General features: G+C 49.4%; 1 protein-coding gene across 1 annotated transcript in view; it reads left to right on the forward strand.

Moving 5' to 3' along the window:
- Window positions 1–17,624, forward strand: part of POLR3E (RNA polymerase III subunit E) — a 1,464,556-nt gene that overhangs the window by 1,140,657 nt on the left and 306,275 nt on the right. Inside the window, exon 17 of the mRNA XM_069645613.1 lies at window positions 14,670–14,734. Within this exon, the coding sequence (XP_069501714.1) occupies window positions 14,670–14,734 (65 nt within the window). The remainder of the gene's footprint in view (window positions 1–14,669; window positions 14,735–17,624) is intronic.

A 17,624-nucleotide genomic window follows, 5' to 3' on the forward strand; every position in this document is an offset into this window, starting at 1 on the left:
CCAAAATCTCTTGTATTTTTTCTGCCATGAGGGAGCCCAAGGCTATTGTGAGTGAGTACATGAAGAGAGAAAGTAGTAAGACGTCTATGTTCCTTCCATCGCGAGCGGGGAGGTGGGAGGGCGCATGTGAATCTAAGCAGATACAATCATCAGAAATGCTACTACGGTGAGTAATGCATGTCTTCTGATGCTTGCTAATCTGCTTAGAATCACGTGCTGTGCATAGACTAGCGAGCAGTACCCGGAGTTGAAGGTGGATTGTGAGAAGGAACAGTAGAGAAAAGATGTCTTAATACTGCTTGTCCCACCTGAGAATCAGATCTAGAATGAATGTCTAGGCAATAGGGTTTTGTAAAGGTGTGTACAGAACTCCAGGTTGCCGCTTTGTAAATGGACTCTAGGGGAACATTTGCAATGAATCCTATGGAAGCCCCAGTGCCCAGAGTAGAGTACGCTCTAGGCTTGAAGGGCAGTTCTCTCTTAGCAAGAGCGTAACAGTGTGATGCATTTGACATTTCCCCTTGAAATAGCCGATTTAGAGACAGGACCTCCTTTTCTACCAGCTGCCACTGAAACGAAAAACATATTAGTCTTCCTCAGTGGTTTCGTTCTTTCCAGGTAAAACATGACGCCCTGCGCACATCTAGTGTGTGTAGGCTTCTTTCTGCCATGCTAGTGGGATTCGGTTGATTTCTTACCTGAGAAGCGTTCCATCGAAAGGCTTCCTCTTCAGCCGCTCACAGGATCGTCACATCTGCAGAAAGGAAACACAAGCAAAGAGAGCCAATACTCACCCGTAGGCTGCACCCTTCCTGCAATCCATCCAACCGGTTCATGCGATTGCCGCTCTGGATTCACACCGCACCTGCAGAACAGAAAAGAAACATTAGGTTAGTCGCGCAAGGGAAAAGAACCATTCTGAAAACATTTCGACACCACACTTTCATGCTAATACTCACCTGCAGGAATTCTGCTCAGCATCACAGAGAGGAGTCACTCATTCACCTGGCACACCTGAAACCGCACCTGCAAAGAAACAAGCACAGTAGTGAGAACTCTGGCTTACAAAGAACTTTTAAGAAAAACTATACCAAGAATCTATTGCCATAGAGACTTACCTACAGAGTCACAGTTGTTCAGGACTCTGCTACAGCAGTAGGATCAGTGACGCAACTAGGTCCGGAAGAGAGGCTTATGAACATCAATGCGCCCCTGCATTCCGTCGCAGGACGGAGAGCCCGCCATTAAAAAACCTAAGGCAAAAGTCCACTCGTGGAAGAAGTAGTGAAATAGGAGAATACACGTGCAGCCATTCACCGCTCAGATTTGTGTGACGCATGTGCAGACGTCCATCGCCCAGCTTCGTGCGACGCCCCCGCGGAGGACAGGTGAGCGTAACAGGTCTCCCCCTGTCCTGAGACATGTTGTACGAGCAGGGTAGTTTTACTGGTGGGGAGAGGGATATTTCCATTAGATGCGCGAACCAGGGTTGGCGGGCCCCCATGGGGCTACCAATATCATGTCGACTGGTTCCTGGTGCATCTTGTGCACTATCTGGTTGAGTAGGGGAGTCGGGGGGGTGGGGGGGGGGACGAAGCATAAACAAATTTCCCTTACAATGTTATCCAGAGTCTGTTCCACTTGAAACGGTTCTGGGGTTCCTGGAGGCATAGTCTTGGCATTGGGCATTTTCCTGAGTCGCGAACAGGTCGATCTCTGGGAAGCCCCATTCTGCGAAAACGTTGGGAACAATGTCTTTGTGCAGACGCCATTCGTATTCTATGGGCAGTGGGAAATCTCTGCTGAGCACGTCTGCCAGAAGATTGAGTTCCCCTGGAACGTGTTGGGACAACAGAAACATCTTGTGTTTGAGAGCCCACATCTGAATGTTTTGGGACAGCTTGGATAGCCCTGGAGAGTGTTTGCCCCTTGTTTGTTCAGGTAATACATGGCTCTGGTGCGGTCTGTCAGAACCAGCACCGTCTTCCCCTGTAGTTGCGTCTGAAAGGCTTTCAGTGCCTTGAACACTGCTAATAGCTCTAGCAGATTTATATGGTTGGATGCTACTTGTGGGGACCACATTCCATGCGCTGTCTGCTGAAGCAGGTGAGCCCCCCCCCCCCCACCCTGTGAGAGATGCGTCTGTCATGAGTGGCTTCCACTGCGGAGGTGGTGAAGGTTTTCCATCGACCACCACTGCAGAGAGAGAATGAGGACTGGCGAGACAACTACCTGATCTTCCCATTGTCCGCTGGTCTGACACCACTGGCTGTTGAGCCACTCTTGCATGGGACGCATGCGCAGCCGAAAGTGGAGAACCAAGAATATGCATGACGTCATCATACCTAGCAAGTGCATGGCTTTGCGTACCGTCACCTCCCGACTGGCTACATATTGAGGGATCTGAAACAGCATGTTCTGAACCCTCTCGTTGAAGGGGAAGACGAGGCCGTCCTTCGTCTGGATTAGAGCCCCCAGAAATTGTTTTCCTTGACTGGGGACTAGACTGGTTATTTTCTCGTTGATAGAGAATCCCAGACTGAACAGGTCGTCTACGGTCTTCTGGGTGTTCAAAAAGTATGCGTCGCCAAGAGTCCCCTGTTATGAGCCAGTCGTCGAGGTAAGGGTAAACCGGGACAGATAGCCTGCACAGATCTGCTTCCAAGACATTTGTAAACACTCTTGGCGCTGAGGCGATGCTGAAGGGGAGACCCTTGAATTGGTAATGCCTGTCCTCCATCATGAACCTTAAATATTTCCTGTGCACTGGCAACATTGGAATATGAAAGTATGCATCTTTCATGTCCAATGTTGCCATGTGGTCCCCGTGTTTCAACAGTGGAATAACCTGTAGCGTTGCCATACAAAACTTTTGAGGTTTTATAAATTTGTTCGCTGGGCGCAGGTCTAGAACAGGGCGCATGGCGAGGTCCTTTTTGGGTACAAGGAAGTACACTGAATAAATATCCTCTTAACTGAAGAATAGGGACGGCTTCTATGGCATCCTTGTTAGGGAGAATTCTCCTTCTAGGGCTAATTTCCCTCACCTAGTGAGTCCCCCAGCAGCTTTTCTGGATTTCTGGAGTTTATTTTTTCCACCTGGTAAGAGTGTACATCCTTTTTCCACTTTTTGCAACACTCACCTGGTATCCACGGGGATGTCACTCAGCCTGTTCTGACCTCTTACGACCTCGAACCCTTCCCTGGAGGCTATTCGACTGGAGACTGGGCCTGAAACACATGATTGTTAGAGTTTAACTCCCTATTGTCTGTGTGCTTGAACCCCTTCTTCCCCGGGGTCCAACCCTTCCCTTTGATCCACAGCTCACCTTGTTTTCTTGGATAGTGTGCTCTCCGTCCTGCCTTCAGCGCAGGGGAGCGTTGATTGATGCGGGCTCATTGCTGCCTAGTTACTTCACTGGCAAGAGTCCGACAGGTAAGTATAATGAGTATTTTGAACAGTTCTCTAACTTCGTTCCTTTCCTTCCTTAGATGATGGCCGGCGTCCGGGGATGGTGGCGTGCTGCTGAGATGAGTAGAGCTTAAGGTGAGTGAGAGCGCGATGCACCCCTTTCGTATTTGCATTGAACTGAGTTCTTTTTCTGTGTCTTTTAGGTGCCGCAACGTTTTCAGCGTGGATGCCGGTTATGAAGAACAAATGCGGTGGGTAAGCGCGGTATGCAGCGCCTCCTAGATGTTTCCACACTAACCTGGAGTGTCTTTTCGCTCTTGCAGATGGATGAGAAATTCCGGAGACAGAGTTCCCCCAGAGTGGCTGGGATTCAGGTAAGCGTTTGAAGCTCGTACAGAATTTAAAAATAAGCGAAGATTTGCAGAATGCTTACTAATCCCTTTTTTCTCTTCTTTTCCCTTTTCCTTAGGAAGCGGCGTGCCGGGATGGCAATGACACTGCCGAAGATGCCCGCAGAACAGAAGGAACGATGACTGATGGGCAGAAGCGCCGCAAGGTAAGGCTGTTCCTAACAGTGTTCTTGTTCTTGCAGGAGCTTAGCGCAGAAGAAAAATGAAGGCCTACTGGAGACCGATCCGAACACGGTGAGTGTCACGCTGCAGGTGCAGAAAATGCAAAGCATGTTTCTCAGCCTGGGTGTGGTTTAAATAGTCTCTGGGTATCCCAGGTGCCTCTGGGCTGAACCACATCCAAAAGACTAGACCGCACATGCAGTTCTGGGAACCGAAATATGTGGGGGCATCCATCTTGTCCCCATCAATGCACTACAAGTCCAATCCTCAATGTTATCCTATGGGAGTGAGTGAGTCTGGTGCCACAAGCGCCAAGTCTGACTCCAAATGGGTCTTTGGAGGGATGGAGAGGCCCTTGAGGGCCATGTAGGTGATCATGGCCTGGCTCCAGCCTGACATCTTGGAGGGCTGGGGACATTAGGGGCAGGAATCATGACACTCTTACATGTGTTTTGGCCTATGTGTTTTTACTCATTGTGTGATCTTGGGCACTGGAACACACCACTCCAGGTGCCCCTGTTCTTGTACGGGTTACACAGCACCTTTAGTGTAGTAACCCAGGGTTGTCTTTAAGACTTCCCTCTGACTCCATTTCGCTGGGGCTGACTACTATCCCCCAGAGAAAGGTAAAGTTGCCATTTACTTTACATAGTCATTTTTTACCCCAGACCCAGTACACCCCATCTTACATGGAGTACTGGAAAGGGCTAATCTGTACCCCTTTTCCGTCTTTACCTCCCTGAGCATTGTTTCGCTCTTTTAACATTTAGACTTGGCTGGTGGCAGTGGTATCTACCTTAACTTTTCTACCGCAATTATATTAAACGTGGTACTGTTCTTGGCTATTATATTAGCCTCGAACATAAACCCACTTGACCAAATCGTCTTTCTTTTGGCTCCGGTTGGGTTTATTCGCCATTTCTTTTGGTTAAATTCCTTCTTGTGTTTTACTTTGCGCGACAAACTAGGTTTGCCTTCTTTGTTCACCGTCTTTTGGCAGGCTTCTGCAGAGAAGCCCTCCTCTTGGCGCCTGGGTGTCTAGGTAGACTGAATGTGGGGAAGGGGTGTAGTCACCTCCTGCACAGGGTATCCTAGGAAACCCAAGTCGCACTTTGCCATGATTGGCTGAGGTGGTTGTCCCGGCTGTACAACCCCCTTGCTGCGTGATTGCAGCCAGGCTGTGTGAATGGGGTTTTGCGCATAAAAGGCAGGTCTCTTGGGCTAGAAGTCAGTCGCCTCTGGAACTACAAGGAACCGAAGAGAAGCAGAGAGAACGACGGCTGCTGCAACTACCCCGTCACGGTGAAGCCCTGCTGCAGTCCTGAGCTATCTTCCCTTCAAAGGCTAAGAGGAGATCCAGTCCAGAGTCTTCTTCCCTTGAGCCTGGTGGGGATAACCACCTCATCTTCTTCAGCCAGAGATCGCCGCCGTGGTCGAAATCACTGCACACTGCTGTAGTAGGCAGGATAGCCACCTGCTGAGCCTCTCCTGTTTTTAAGGAGCACACCTTTTTCGTTGTCGCTGCTGCCCGCTTCATCCCTGTGTGGTGCAGACCCCATTCAGACGTCCTCCTTCACAACGAAGCTCCAGGAATCGTGGGTCTGCAGGAAACCAACAGGAACAACTGCCAGAGCACCACCTGCATCATTGGAATAAGGTACTGTGTTCTACTCGAGGAAACTGGGTGAATCCCTTTTCTTCATCCTCAAGGCTCGTCCTTGTCTTCCCTCCTTCTTATAACTTTTGCTTCCGAACATTGACATTATCCAAGTACTTTTGGGCTACGCTGAATCGTGAACTGTAACGGTGTGATCTTCGGCACATGTCTCTGGTGTCGCTTAAACCTGGCTCTGACCCTTTGACTTTTGAACTCCTGTTTCTGAGTGTTTCTCGATACTGTCTGCCTAACCTAAATATTGCCTGTGATTTTTGCCTCCAACTCCCTCTGGGTATCTCAGGTGCTAAGTGTGCTTTTGCCCCGGTAGCATTTCATGTCACGGATACGTGTTTGAGTAGACCGAACTGTCAAAAAGTGATCGCAACCGTATCCGCGGTATCGTGTTTTGTTCACAACACCGGTTCATTCAAACACAGGGTACTTACCTTGAGACATACTGTACAAAGTGAATTGGTTAGTTGTAGTATATTTAACGTGTGGTTTTGTTTAAAGTTTAATAGGTGTTGTGCTTATAACTGATGGTTTAAAAATAAATGTACTTCTATTTTTTACCTGAAACCTTGAGTAAGTGATTTCGCCAACTGGGCAACGGGGTTTGCCTCCGACGACGAGGATGGCTCAAGGCAACGAACTTTCGTCAGGACGTCCAGACCAGATTGTTGGACATGCCATTCGACGGCAACAACCTGTTTGGAAAGACGGTGGATGAGTCCCTCCAGGCCATCAAGACAGACACGGAAACAGCCCGAGCCCTAGGAGTCCTTCAGCAGCGGCGGCCCTTTCGGAGCTCTGGAGGCAGACCGGGAGCCTCCAAGGGATCCAGCGGCTCGTCTAACTGCCAGGCGGCCTGCTCCTCGTCACAGGAGGCCTACAGAGACCGCAGCAAGCAAGAAGGGGCTCGCCGCCGTCGGCAAGGAGGCCAGGGCGGCAAGGCCTCTTCCAAGCAGGACTGAACCGGCCGTAGCGTCGGGCCCCCACCGAAGCCCCCCAGTAGGAGGCGGGCTGACGAAGTTCGTCAGCGTGTGGGAGTCCATCTCCAACGACCGTTCGGTGCTGGACACCCTGTCCCGCGGACACTTGCTGGAATTTCAAAAGAAGTGTCCTTGCATTCCTTCCGTGGCCAGGAAGGAGAATCACATCCCTCAACTGCTGTTGGAGGTAAGGGCGATGCTCAAGAAGGGTGCCATCAAGCTCGTCCCCAAGAGGCTCCGGGGCTCCGGAGTATACTTGTGATGCTGGAAATGCATCTGAGGGACAGGGCCTCTGAATCCTTGTCCTTTTTCTACCGTGTGTTCTGTCATGTTTTCTGCCCAGGAGTCCATGTGGGACTCCTGGCAGTGCAGCTCTCTTTTGGTTTGGTGAACAGACCCATGGGATACCCTTATGGCACCCATAGGTAGGGGTACAACCCTGTGCCCCTAGTGTATGTTTTTGGGCACCTGTGGGTGGCCCACAGAGCAGGGTATGGGCTGGTGGCAGCTCCATGCTGAATCTGCCAGGTGCTCTGAGTGTCCTCCATTTTGGGACACCCAGGCCCTGCCATTGGGATCAGTTGATTCCTGATAGAAACAAGATGGCCCCTGTGGCCTCTTGCTTTCTATTGCCTGTTGTCTTGTTTTTCCCAAAGTCCTGGGAAGCCCTGACTCTGTCCCTTCCCCCTGACTGGCTGTTGGGTGGAAGTTCCATATATGGTGTTGTTGTGAAGGCCCAGCTAGACTGACTGGAGCCTTCCCATTGACTGTATGTTGTGGGTACCTCCTGTGGGTGGGACCTGGGTGAATGGAGTGGGTGACCAATATACACTCCTTGTTGTGGTTGTCTGGTTTCTGGCATGTGAGACAAAGACTGAGACAGCCCTGCCCGAAACTGGCCTGAATGCAGTGTGTAGTGTTGAATGGCTGGGTACTTGTCCCAATCCACATTCCTTGTTGCGAGTGTCTGGAAGGGAGGAGTGTGGCCTGAATGCACTGTGTGCCTGACTGGCTGACTGACTGCATGAATGCCCTGCAGTATGATTGGCTGCTGAGTGTGTGCCAGCAGCGTGGATGAGAGAGAGGATAGTATATCTGGGGACCTCTCACCACTGGAAAAGTGTTCAGAAGGGACCTTTGGTTGAGAAGCGACCATTGTGCTCCTAAAGCAGCCAGGGAGCTGAGTCTCCACTCTACGAGTAACTGGAACTGCTGATCCTCAACGTCCAGCTGGAAGAAGAAGACTTGCTGTGGCATTTGCTTCGACCGATCCGAAAGCTGACAAATTCGTCGAGGGCTGACCCGAGAGAGGACCTGGTAAGGCGCCCTCTTCCCGTGCTCCGAGGGACCATCGAGCACCGCTCCATCTTCGCCGAAGCGCCCTAGAAGACAGATCCTCGAAAGGCTGTCGACCCGAGACGGGACCGCCGAGGAGATCGAAGTGAAGCACCCGGACATCGACGCCGTCGAAGTCCATTGTCGTCGACCAGGGTTCGCAGGTTTGTGGAACCGCTGGAGGCCCGTCGAAGTTGTGTTGCCCAGCCGTGGGAACCACTTGACGCCGTGCCGCCGACGACCGGAGCCATCCGCTCCTTTGCCTAAGAACATTCTATTGAAGGACTCTCTCGACCGCTTCGTCGACCTCTTATCCTGCCGGAGAAAGTCGAGGACGACCAACGCGCCGAGGAGTAACCTGCCGGTGGGTTTCCCGCCACCCGACGACCTCGAAGACTCGGACGACTCGACGCCCTTGCTGGGCTCCCGTCTCTACAATCTTTGCGGTCCAGAACTATTGTCATCGAGGTGCCCCGCACACCTCCGCCTTGCAGGACGCCGACGTCTCGACGCCGACGAGCACCGCTCGGACGAAGCTGCCGCCTCTTCGACATCGTTCTACCTCGTTTGTCGACGGACGTTCGACGCCCCGTGCCTCCCGCTTGAAAGGGAAGGCATTCAAGAAGGGCCGTCGATTCCCCGTCGACGAACAGCGAGTCCCTCGACGTTTGTCGACGCCTTTTCGAGGAACTCGACTCCACCAGGTACATTGGGGGGGTAAAAACATTATAGAGGAAAATAAGACTTGCAGAGCAATATATGGACTGGGCTTGTGCTATATCTTTCTTTACAGGTTGCCCAGGTGGGGGGATCTCCACACAGAACTGTGCCTCGTGGTAGGGGCCAGTATTCTGCCTATTGCTCAACCATCTTATTTTCTCTCTTCTCTCTATTGCTGGTTTCACTCTATTGGTCTGTGTGTCATTGTACTGTATTGTTCATGCACTTCAATGAGATCTAGGGTGGTACCACTTGAGGATTGTAAATATTTGTCATTGTAGATTTTGCCAGAGTACAAAGTGAGTTATCATGATAAATGTACATAACCTTAACTTTTGATTATATAAAGACTGTGTTCTAACCAATCCAGAGTGTGGATATTCCTTTGTGGGGGCTTGGGGATACACTGTACTTAAGAACCAGCCTGCATCACCTCCTGAGAAGCTAGGCCTTGATTGCTCGACCATTGCTACCGAATAGAGAATCTTGGCTGGGGTCTCCTGTGCCTCTCCTCCACCATATAGGGAGTGGGAGTACAGACACCCCCCACCGGTCGTTGAGATCCGTTCTCTCACAATACTCAAGATACTTCCTCGTCAGAAAGAAGACAGACAGTTGGCGCTCCATCCTGGACCTGCGTCGGTTGAACAAGTACATCAAGGCACAGAAATTCAGGATGGTCGCCCTCCAGCACGTGCTGGGACAGCTGGAGGAGGGCGACTGGACCTGGAGGATGCTTACTTCCACATCCCCATTCTAAAAGGACACACAGTTCCTCAGATTCGTAGTCCTGGGGCGTCGCTACCAATTCAGAGCCCTGCCATTCGGATTAAAGTCGGCACCCAGGGTGTTCACCAAGTGCCTCGCACCTGTGGCGGCACGGCTGTGTCTGCAAGGGATCCACGTCTACCCCTACCTGGACGACTAGCTAATCCGTGCAAGGTCAAGAGAACTCGTCGTCGAACACACAGCGAAGACCGTCCGCCTGCTCACGGAGCTGGGATTCGCCATCAAATACCCCAATTCCCATCTAGTCCCGTCACAGGTGGCACTGTTTCTGGGAGCGAAGCTCGATACAGTGAAGCGATTGGCATCTCTGTCGGAAGAAAGGACAAAGGCCATTTTGGGTAAGGTGCAGCGCCTGTTGGCCACGGATGTGGCCATAGATAGGTCCATCAAGTCCCTCCTCGGGATGATGTCCTCATGCATCTACCTTGTGTCCCTTTGCAGACGTCGGATGCGTCCGCTGCAAGAGTTCCTCGACACCCGCTGGATTGAAGCGGCGGGCAGCTTCGAAGACAGGATCCCACTCGACGTGGAGTTCCGTCGGGCGAGTCGATGGTGTGGTGCCCGTGCGCACCTCACGGCAGGCATGGACTTTCAGGCCCCGGCGTATCAGGAGATGGTAACGACGTACGCCTCCCTGGAGGGATGGGGGGCCCACACCGGAGATCTCCACGCAAGAGGCCTCTGGCTCCCGGAGGAGAGGTCTGTTCACATCAACATCCTGGAGATACGAGCCGTGTTCTGGGCGCTCAAATCGTTCCTTCCGTCCCTCAAGGACAAAGTGGTGAGGATCTTCACCGACAACACCACCACAATGTTCTACATCCGGAAGCAGGGAGGCACCAGATCCCCAGCCCTATCCTAGGAGGCCCAGGATCTGTGGCACTGGGCCATCGCCCAGGGGAGGTTTCTGGTTCCCTTCCACCTGACGGGAATAAAAAACACCATTGCCGACTCACTTAGCAGGGAGCTGCGCTCGTGCCACGAGTGGGAACTACGCCAGGACCAGGTGGATCGGCTCTTTCGACAGTGGGGCAAACCCCAGATCGACCTGTTCGCGACAGCGACAAACTCCAAGTGCCAGAGGTTCGCCAGCAGGTTCGCACAACCGAGGAGCATGGGCGATGCTTTCTCGTTCCCTTGGGAAGGTCTGTTCCTGTACGCGTTCCCTCCATTGCTGTTGCTGCTCCGTCTCATCAACCAGCTCAAGAGGTCCAGGTGCAGAATGATCCTCGTTGCACCGGCGTGGCCGAGACAGATCTGGTTCCCGGACCTTCTGGACTTGTCGGCGTCCCCACCTATCAAGCTGTCGACGGACGCGGATCTTCTCTCCAGAGAAGGAGGCGCCATTCTTCATCACGACCCGGAGTCGCTGAACTTGCAGGCTTGGCTCCTGCAGCACTAGAGTTTGGAGGGTACGATATCCCGGCTGACTGCAGAGAGGTTCTTGCAAAAGCCAGGGCGTCCTCAACTCTCAAATGCTATGGACATAGGTGAAAGAGGTTCTCTTTCTGGTGCCGTGCACAGAAGATTAACCCTCTGCGGATTACGGCCCCGCAAGTATTGCCGTACCTACTGTCGCTGGCCAAAGCTGGACTGGCTCACGCCTTCATCAAGATACATCTGGCTGCCATTTCCCGATACACCAGAACTACAGGACGGGCGTCCTTGTGGTCTCATTGCCTGGTGAAGGAATTCATGAAGGGACTATTCCGATCGTTCCCGCCGGTGAGGGCCCCTGCCCCGGCGTGCAAGCTCAACGTGGTGCCGACCAGGCTAATGGGTGCCCCATTCGAGCCTATGCATTTGGCGCCGTTAAAGTTCCTGTCTTGGAAGACAGCATTTCTTGTGGCCATCACCTCTGCACGACGAGTGGGAGAGATCCAGGCCCTATCTTGCAAGCCTCCATACTTGACTTTTCACGACACGAGGGTGGTGCTGAAGATGCACCCCTCCTTTATGCCCAAGGTGCCGTCGGACTTCCACCTCAACGAGCCCTTGGTGTTGCCAGTTTTCTTCCCGTCGCCTTCACCACCGGCTGAGAGGACTTTGCACTTGCTGGATGTGGCTAGAGCGCTGAAGTTCTACGTGGACCGCACGAAGAGTTTTCGGAAGACATCACAGCTGTTTGTGAACTTTGGTCCTGTGAATTAGGGGAAGGCTCTCTCGAAGGCTTCCATTTCCAGATGGCTCTCCGGCTGCATCATGCACTGTCACCGGTTGGCAAACCGACCGCTGCCCGGCCGTTCGAGAGCCCATTCGACCAGAGCGATCGCTGCTACCACGGCGTTCCTTTCTGGTGTGCCCCTGCTGGACATCTGAAGGGCTGCTACTTGGAGGTCGACGCACACCTTCACAAGATTCTACTGCGTTGATCGGGACTCAAGGGAGGAGTCCAGGGACGGCCAAGCAGTGCTGCGCAACCTGTTCGCTTAAGGTGAGCCTGGTGAGGAGGTAAGAGATGCTTAATGTTGAGTTGTTGTATTGCTTAATGTTGAGCCTGTTGCCACCTCCCGTGTTTGTTCATGTGTATACTGCTATGGATTCTTATATTCATGAGCATGTGAATCCATGCCAGACCCCATGCTGGAGAAGGAACAAGTTACTTACCTGTAATTGTTGTTCTCCAGCATGGGTCTGGCATGGATTCACAGGTGAACCCTCCCTCCTTCCCCTCTGCGGCTCTTCACTTGGTCATACTGCCACTTCACGTGCTACCACATCTGAGGATGGCTGCCAGGGGAGGGGCTTAGGTAGAGGGCAGTCATTGGCTGGGGGCAGTATGACCCAGAGATCAGTGATTGGTTGCTACTAAGAAAGACAGATCAGAAACGAAACTGATATGGTTTTTTCTCTCCCGAGGATTCCCGGCCTGACGACGGGGAAAATTCATAAGCATGTGAATCCATGCCAGACCCATGCTGGAGAACAGCAGTTACAGGTAAGTAACTTGTTCCTTTTTGGCAACCATGGGCCGAGATAACAGTAGTGACGGACGCCTCACTCATGGGGTGGGGAGCTCATACCAGCAATTTGACCATCAGCAGTCGTTAGTCTCCATTAGAGTCCAAACTGCATATCAGCCTTTTAGAGTTGTGAGCAATGAGATTAGCGCTGAAGACTTTTCTGCTGTCTTTTCTGCTTTCTGTACGGGGAAAGAATATCCTGATAATGACGGACAACATGGTGCCCATGTACTACCTCAACAAGAGAGAAGGTGTAGGGTCACTACCACTGTGCAGAGAGGCAATACAAGGAGTCGTCTCTTTCAGCAGTGCACCTAGCTAGAGAGAAGAACACGACAGCGGACGCTCTGAGCAGGCAGAGTGCAGTCTTCCACGAGTGGGAACTAGCTCAGGAAGTCCTTCAAGAGATCTTCACCCTTTGGCATCTTTTTGCAACAAATGCCAACAGGAAGTGTGAGCTGTACTGCTCCAGGGAATTTCCCCAGAGAGGAGCTCTAGGGGACGCGTTTGTGGTGGACTGGGAATTTCCACTCTCTACGCATTTCCTTCAGTCCCTGTTATTCCTCATGTAATAAGGAGGTTCAGGAAAACCATGATCCTAATTGCCCCAGATTGGGCCTGGAGAACGTGGTACCCGGATATTCTAGATATGTCCATCTGCCCTCCGATTCATCTTCCACAAAGAGAGTATCTACTTTCGTGAGAGGGTGGGGTCAGGTTCTCCATCCGGATATTAGGACTCCTATGGTGTTATCTTTCCTTTTGCACTTAGCAAATCGAGGGCTCCAGATCGGCACAAATAAGGGTTACCTAGCAGCGCTGTCCTTCTTCAAGCGCACCGCTGAGGAGCCCTCATACTTTAAAATGCCCTTGGCAATTCAATTTTTGAAGGGGTTGACCAATGTTTACCCAGCCCCCGCCCACCCCCGAACTCCTTTTCAGGTTCCTCTGTGGGACCTCAATTTAGTCTTCACATTTCTAATGGGTACTCCTTTTGAACCCCTTCATTCATGCCCGTTGAGATTTCTTACGCTCAAAACTGTCTTTTAACTTCTGCCGGAAGGGGTGAGTGCGTTACAGGCCTTATCCTGCAAACGTCCTCACACTGTCCTTCGTAAGGATAAGGTTGTTCTGCAAGTGAAGCCTAATTTCCTCCCTTTGGAATTTCATATCGCCCAAAAAACAACCTTGCCTTCCTTTTACCCTAGTCCTCATCCGGGGAAAGAGGAAGAAAGGCTGCACAGACTTGACCCAAAGCATGCTTTGAGTTTCTATATTAGCAGGCTAGCAAAACTAAGACAAACTGACCAATGGTTTGTGGGATTCACAGGTCATAAGCTGGGCCTAGCCATCACCAAGAAAACCATTTCTAGATGGATCATTCTAACTATAGTAGAATGTTACAAATTGGCAGGTAAAGACCCTCTGGAGCATATAAGGGCTCATTTAACCAGGGGTATTGCAGCTTCATCAGCGCTTCAAAGGTGAGTTCCAATAATAGACTTTTGCACAGCTGCCACATGGTCGTCTGCACACACCTTTACAAGGTTCTATAGCTTGGATTCCTCCACTAGCCAAGAAACAAAATTCTGGAAGGCAGTATTGCATATTTAAAGAATATATTTTTACTCCCTTCTCCTATATACATAACTGCTTTGGGAGTCTATTAAAGATGAGGAATATGTGGGAGGACACAATCCATTCGAAGAACAATTTACTTAACCATGGTAACGTTCTTTCGACTAGATGTTCCTCCCACGTATTCCTCATCGCCCCTCCCATCCTTCCCCGCAGTAAAACTTCCCTTGTAATTGCAGTCTGCACTCTCTCAAGGGTAGTAACTGTCTCGTCCTGGACAATGCCTAACACTTCAAAGCGGAACTGAGCAACGGACGGCGCGCGCGACTACTTATACCTCTGTCGCTTCCCTGTTCATAATAGGGTGGCCTCCCAACATCCTCCGACCAGTGCCGATTTTGGAAATCCATCTTCACAGTACCTTTTAGTACACTACTTGGAAGCAGGAGGAATCTGGCATGAAACACTAAATGAAATGATATATTATTGTTTAACAAAGTATATCAACTGTCGGTTCTCAGATATCGTTACTCATTTAAGGTACTTGCTATCATGCTTGCCCAAACATATCATTTACCTAAATGTCTGTAACATTGTAACATTTCTGGGCATGGATTTGTGATTTTCAAAATGATTTCATTTTTTTTTCAGATTAGAAAAAGTATTTAATCTTGCAAAGGAAGATATGATGCCAAAGAAGCAAGATGCAGAATCAGGTAAGTGACTATCACAACTATTAAAACATTTCTGTAGATGTTAATTGGGTTTTTAAATGAACTACTTATGTGTCAGTTCCATTTAGACATTTTTTTGACGTTAGAAGTTTCACCTTGTATTAAAAGAAAAAAAATGTATCATGCAGCGTTGGCATCTCGGCTTAAGACAGCCATAGCAGCATCCAACAACAAACTTTGGTTATCTTTTGAGCATGAAGCAAGTCAAAGTCCAATATTAATCTTATTTATCATGCCTGCTATGTACACGCAGGATCCTCTTGGCATTCCCCCTACTACTACAGTTAATCCAATATATTACTTCCATAGTATCAACTTGCGACTCTCCATAGGTCCAATTTTTTGTGAACGCCCTATTCTCTTGTGACCTCTCAGACCAGTGTTTTTAACACTGGCAAGCCGGCAGACACTTAGTGTAACCCTAGGTTGATGAGGTCCCTCCCCACTTTTCTGCATGTCAGACACTCTCATTTTGGGTGACTGAAAAATGATAGATGCATTTATAGGATTCTAAGGCACTGGATCATTAGGGGTGAGTTTAAAAAGGGAAGTTCCAGTCAACCAACTAATTTCAAGGAGCTAATTAGTGAACAGTATTTAGCGTGTTTGTTATTCCGAGTCCCAAATCTACAGGTCTCTCAATAGCGAGCATGCTAGTGTGAAACTGCCTGGCATGGACAAGTGGCAATGAGAGTAGTAGAAGCCCTGTCCCGCATTAATAAATCTGCGAATAGCCTTTTTAGGGACATTTTTCATCAATCACGCCTTTGTGGAAACTGCACTATTGTGGGATTGAATATTCTCTTCAACTTGGACACCATTAACACTGGCTGTTTTTATGTTTTTTAATATGTATTCATCTCCTTGATTAGTATATGTCGTATATTTATTTTGAAAGGTGCAAGGAATATTGATTAAGAGTAAAGTTGTATGTCTGTATCTGGGAATGGTTTAAGAAAATTCATCAATGGGACAAATTCTAGGCCTTTTTCAAAAGTGAAGCCTTAGTATGAGTAGTGTTAGCTTAAAGGGAAGCATCGGATCTTATTCTTTGTAAACATGCATTTTAAACTTTATAACTGTTCTTTTGTATTTTTATTTTGAAAGGTTTAAATCGACCAATGCAAAAAAGTTGAATATATTTACTGGATGGTCTTGGGCACAGATTTGGGAAACAAAGAAAATCCTCTCACTGCATCCAGCTCTGGGAAAACTGTTTGAAGATTTTCCTGAGATAGTATTTCACCCCAGATGGGTTACACAGAATCAATCCGTTAGTTTCCCCTCTGTTTTTGAGGACTTGTGGATTCCCTGATTTGTACAGTTGTTTTGTAAAAAAATGATTCAGGGAATCTCCCATGCTTCCCTATCATTCAACATACCGGTGGTTCTTTTGGGTACAGATAATGAAGAGGATGCATTACAGTTGTGAAGAAGATGCATTTCAGTGGAGATCTGTTACTCTTAACTAGGTTCTTCTTGCAGCTTGACTGGCTGTCGCTCATTGGCGAAAAAAGCAGACCATCCTCCATTGATCATACTTTGGTGGATCATATGGTAACAACTGGTAATGGACAAATTCTCCAATTTCGGATACCTACCATTACATTTTGAAGAAATGTGGTCCCTGCTAATGGATTTAATCTGTTTTAATTAAGATATCCATAGACCATACCATACCCTTTGCAGAACTTTTCATTATACTACTTGTCATAAATGCTTTAATTTCATGGCGGCCGAGTGGAGAGCTGTTCACCAATCTCCAACTATGATATGCATTGATTTTACTGATGCTCATCAACACTGTCATGTTTGTTTTCTTTTCTTTTTTCTTTCCTGTCATGTGTTCTTATTCTACCAATGCACTGTAGAATTCAAAGATTTTAATGTTCATTGGCAGCCTTTTGGCTGCTATTTGTGCTTGTTTATTGCTTCCTTGCAATTCTACTAATGCTGTCATCTTAGCCCCTGTTTTTTAATGAATTCCAATTTGAATTATTGCTCAGTGTACTCTGGCAGCAAGGGGAATCCACCCGTTAGTGAAGAAATGTGATGGATTCCCCCCCACCCCCCCCAAACTTTTGCAGGGCGACCCAAACGCCAACTACAGAACTAGATGTCGAGTCAAATGAGAGTTTTGAATATGTGGACTGGTTACCTTTTGCATCATTAGAAATACCATAGAAGCAAACAAGCATCCTGCGGGCCCACTCCCAATTCCACTGTGGCGTGGGCGAGCACAGAGGCTTACCAATAAGCTTGATAGGATTGGAGAACCAGATGTTCTACAAAACGCCTCCATGGGAAGAAACCCAGCTGCACTAGTCATCATTGAGCCACAAAGGAAGCTTGCTAAGCAGTGATGGCTCCAGATCTCCTTTGCCTGACCCCAAAATGGCGGTCAGGTACCTTAGACCTGTGATCCACCCAGTCAAGGAGGCCAATGCACATGAGGACATGGGGAGGAGAGAGGAAAACACATGCTAATGATGTGAAACCACGGACCATTCCTAGGCCGTGGGGCAAATAAGAAAACAACTCTAATCTTACTTGGGTAGTTGGATTTAGCTCTAATACAGCAGTATAAATCAAGGCAACAGGAGGGAGATGGTGTTTGTTAGGCTGGAGACCCGGTGATAGTAAAAGAGGAGAAATAGCGAGCAAAAGTGGCACTTTGTGGAGAGCTGTAATACAATTCCTGTCAAGCGTCATATAGGAAGGAAAGAAAGGGGCCAAAGTTCACTCGAAGCGGTTGCCCAGATTCTGGTATGGGCAACAGAAAAAGCAGAAGAATGTTCATCTGATTGCAAGCCTGCTTGTCGCTATATGACCAGATGAATCCAGAGAACCATGTAGGAGAAGCACATTCACA

Source organism: Ambystoma mexicanum, chromosome 2p (genome assembly GCF_040938575.1).
Source record: "Ambystoma mexicanum isolate Mex_15411 chromosome 2p, UKY_AmexF1_1, whole genome shotgun sequence".
NCBI classification, from domain to species: Eukaryota; Metazoa; Chordata; class Amphibia; order Caudata; family Ambystomatidae; genus Ambystoma; species Ambystoma mexicanum.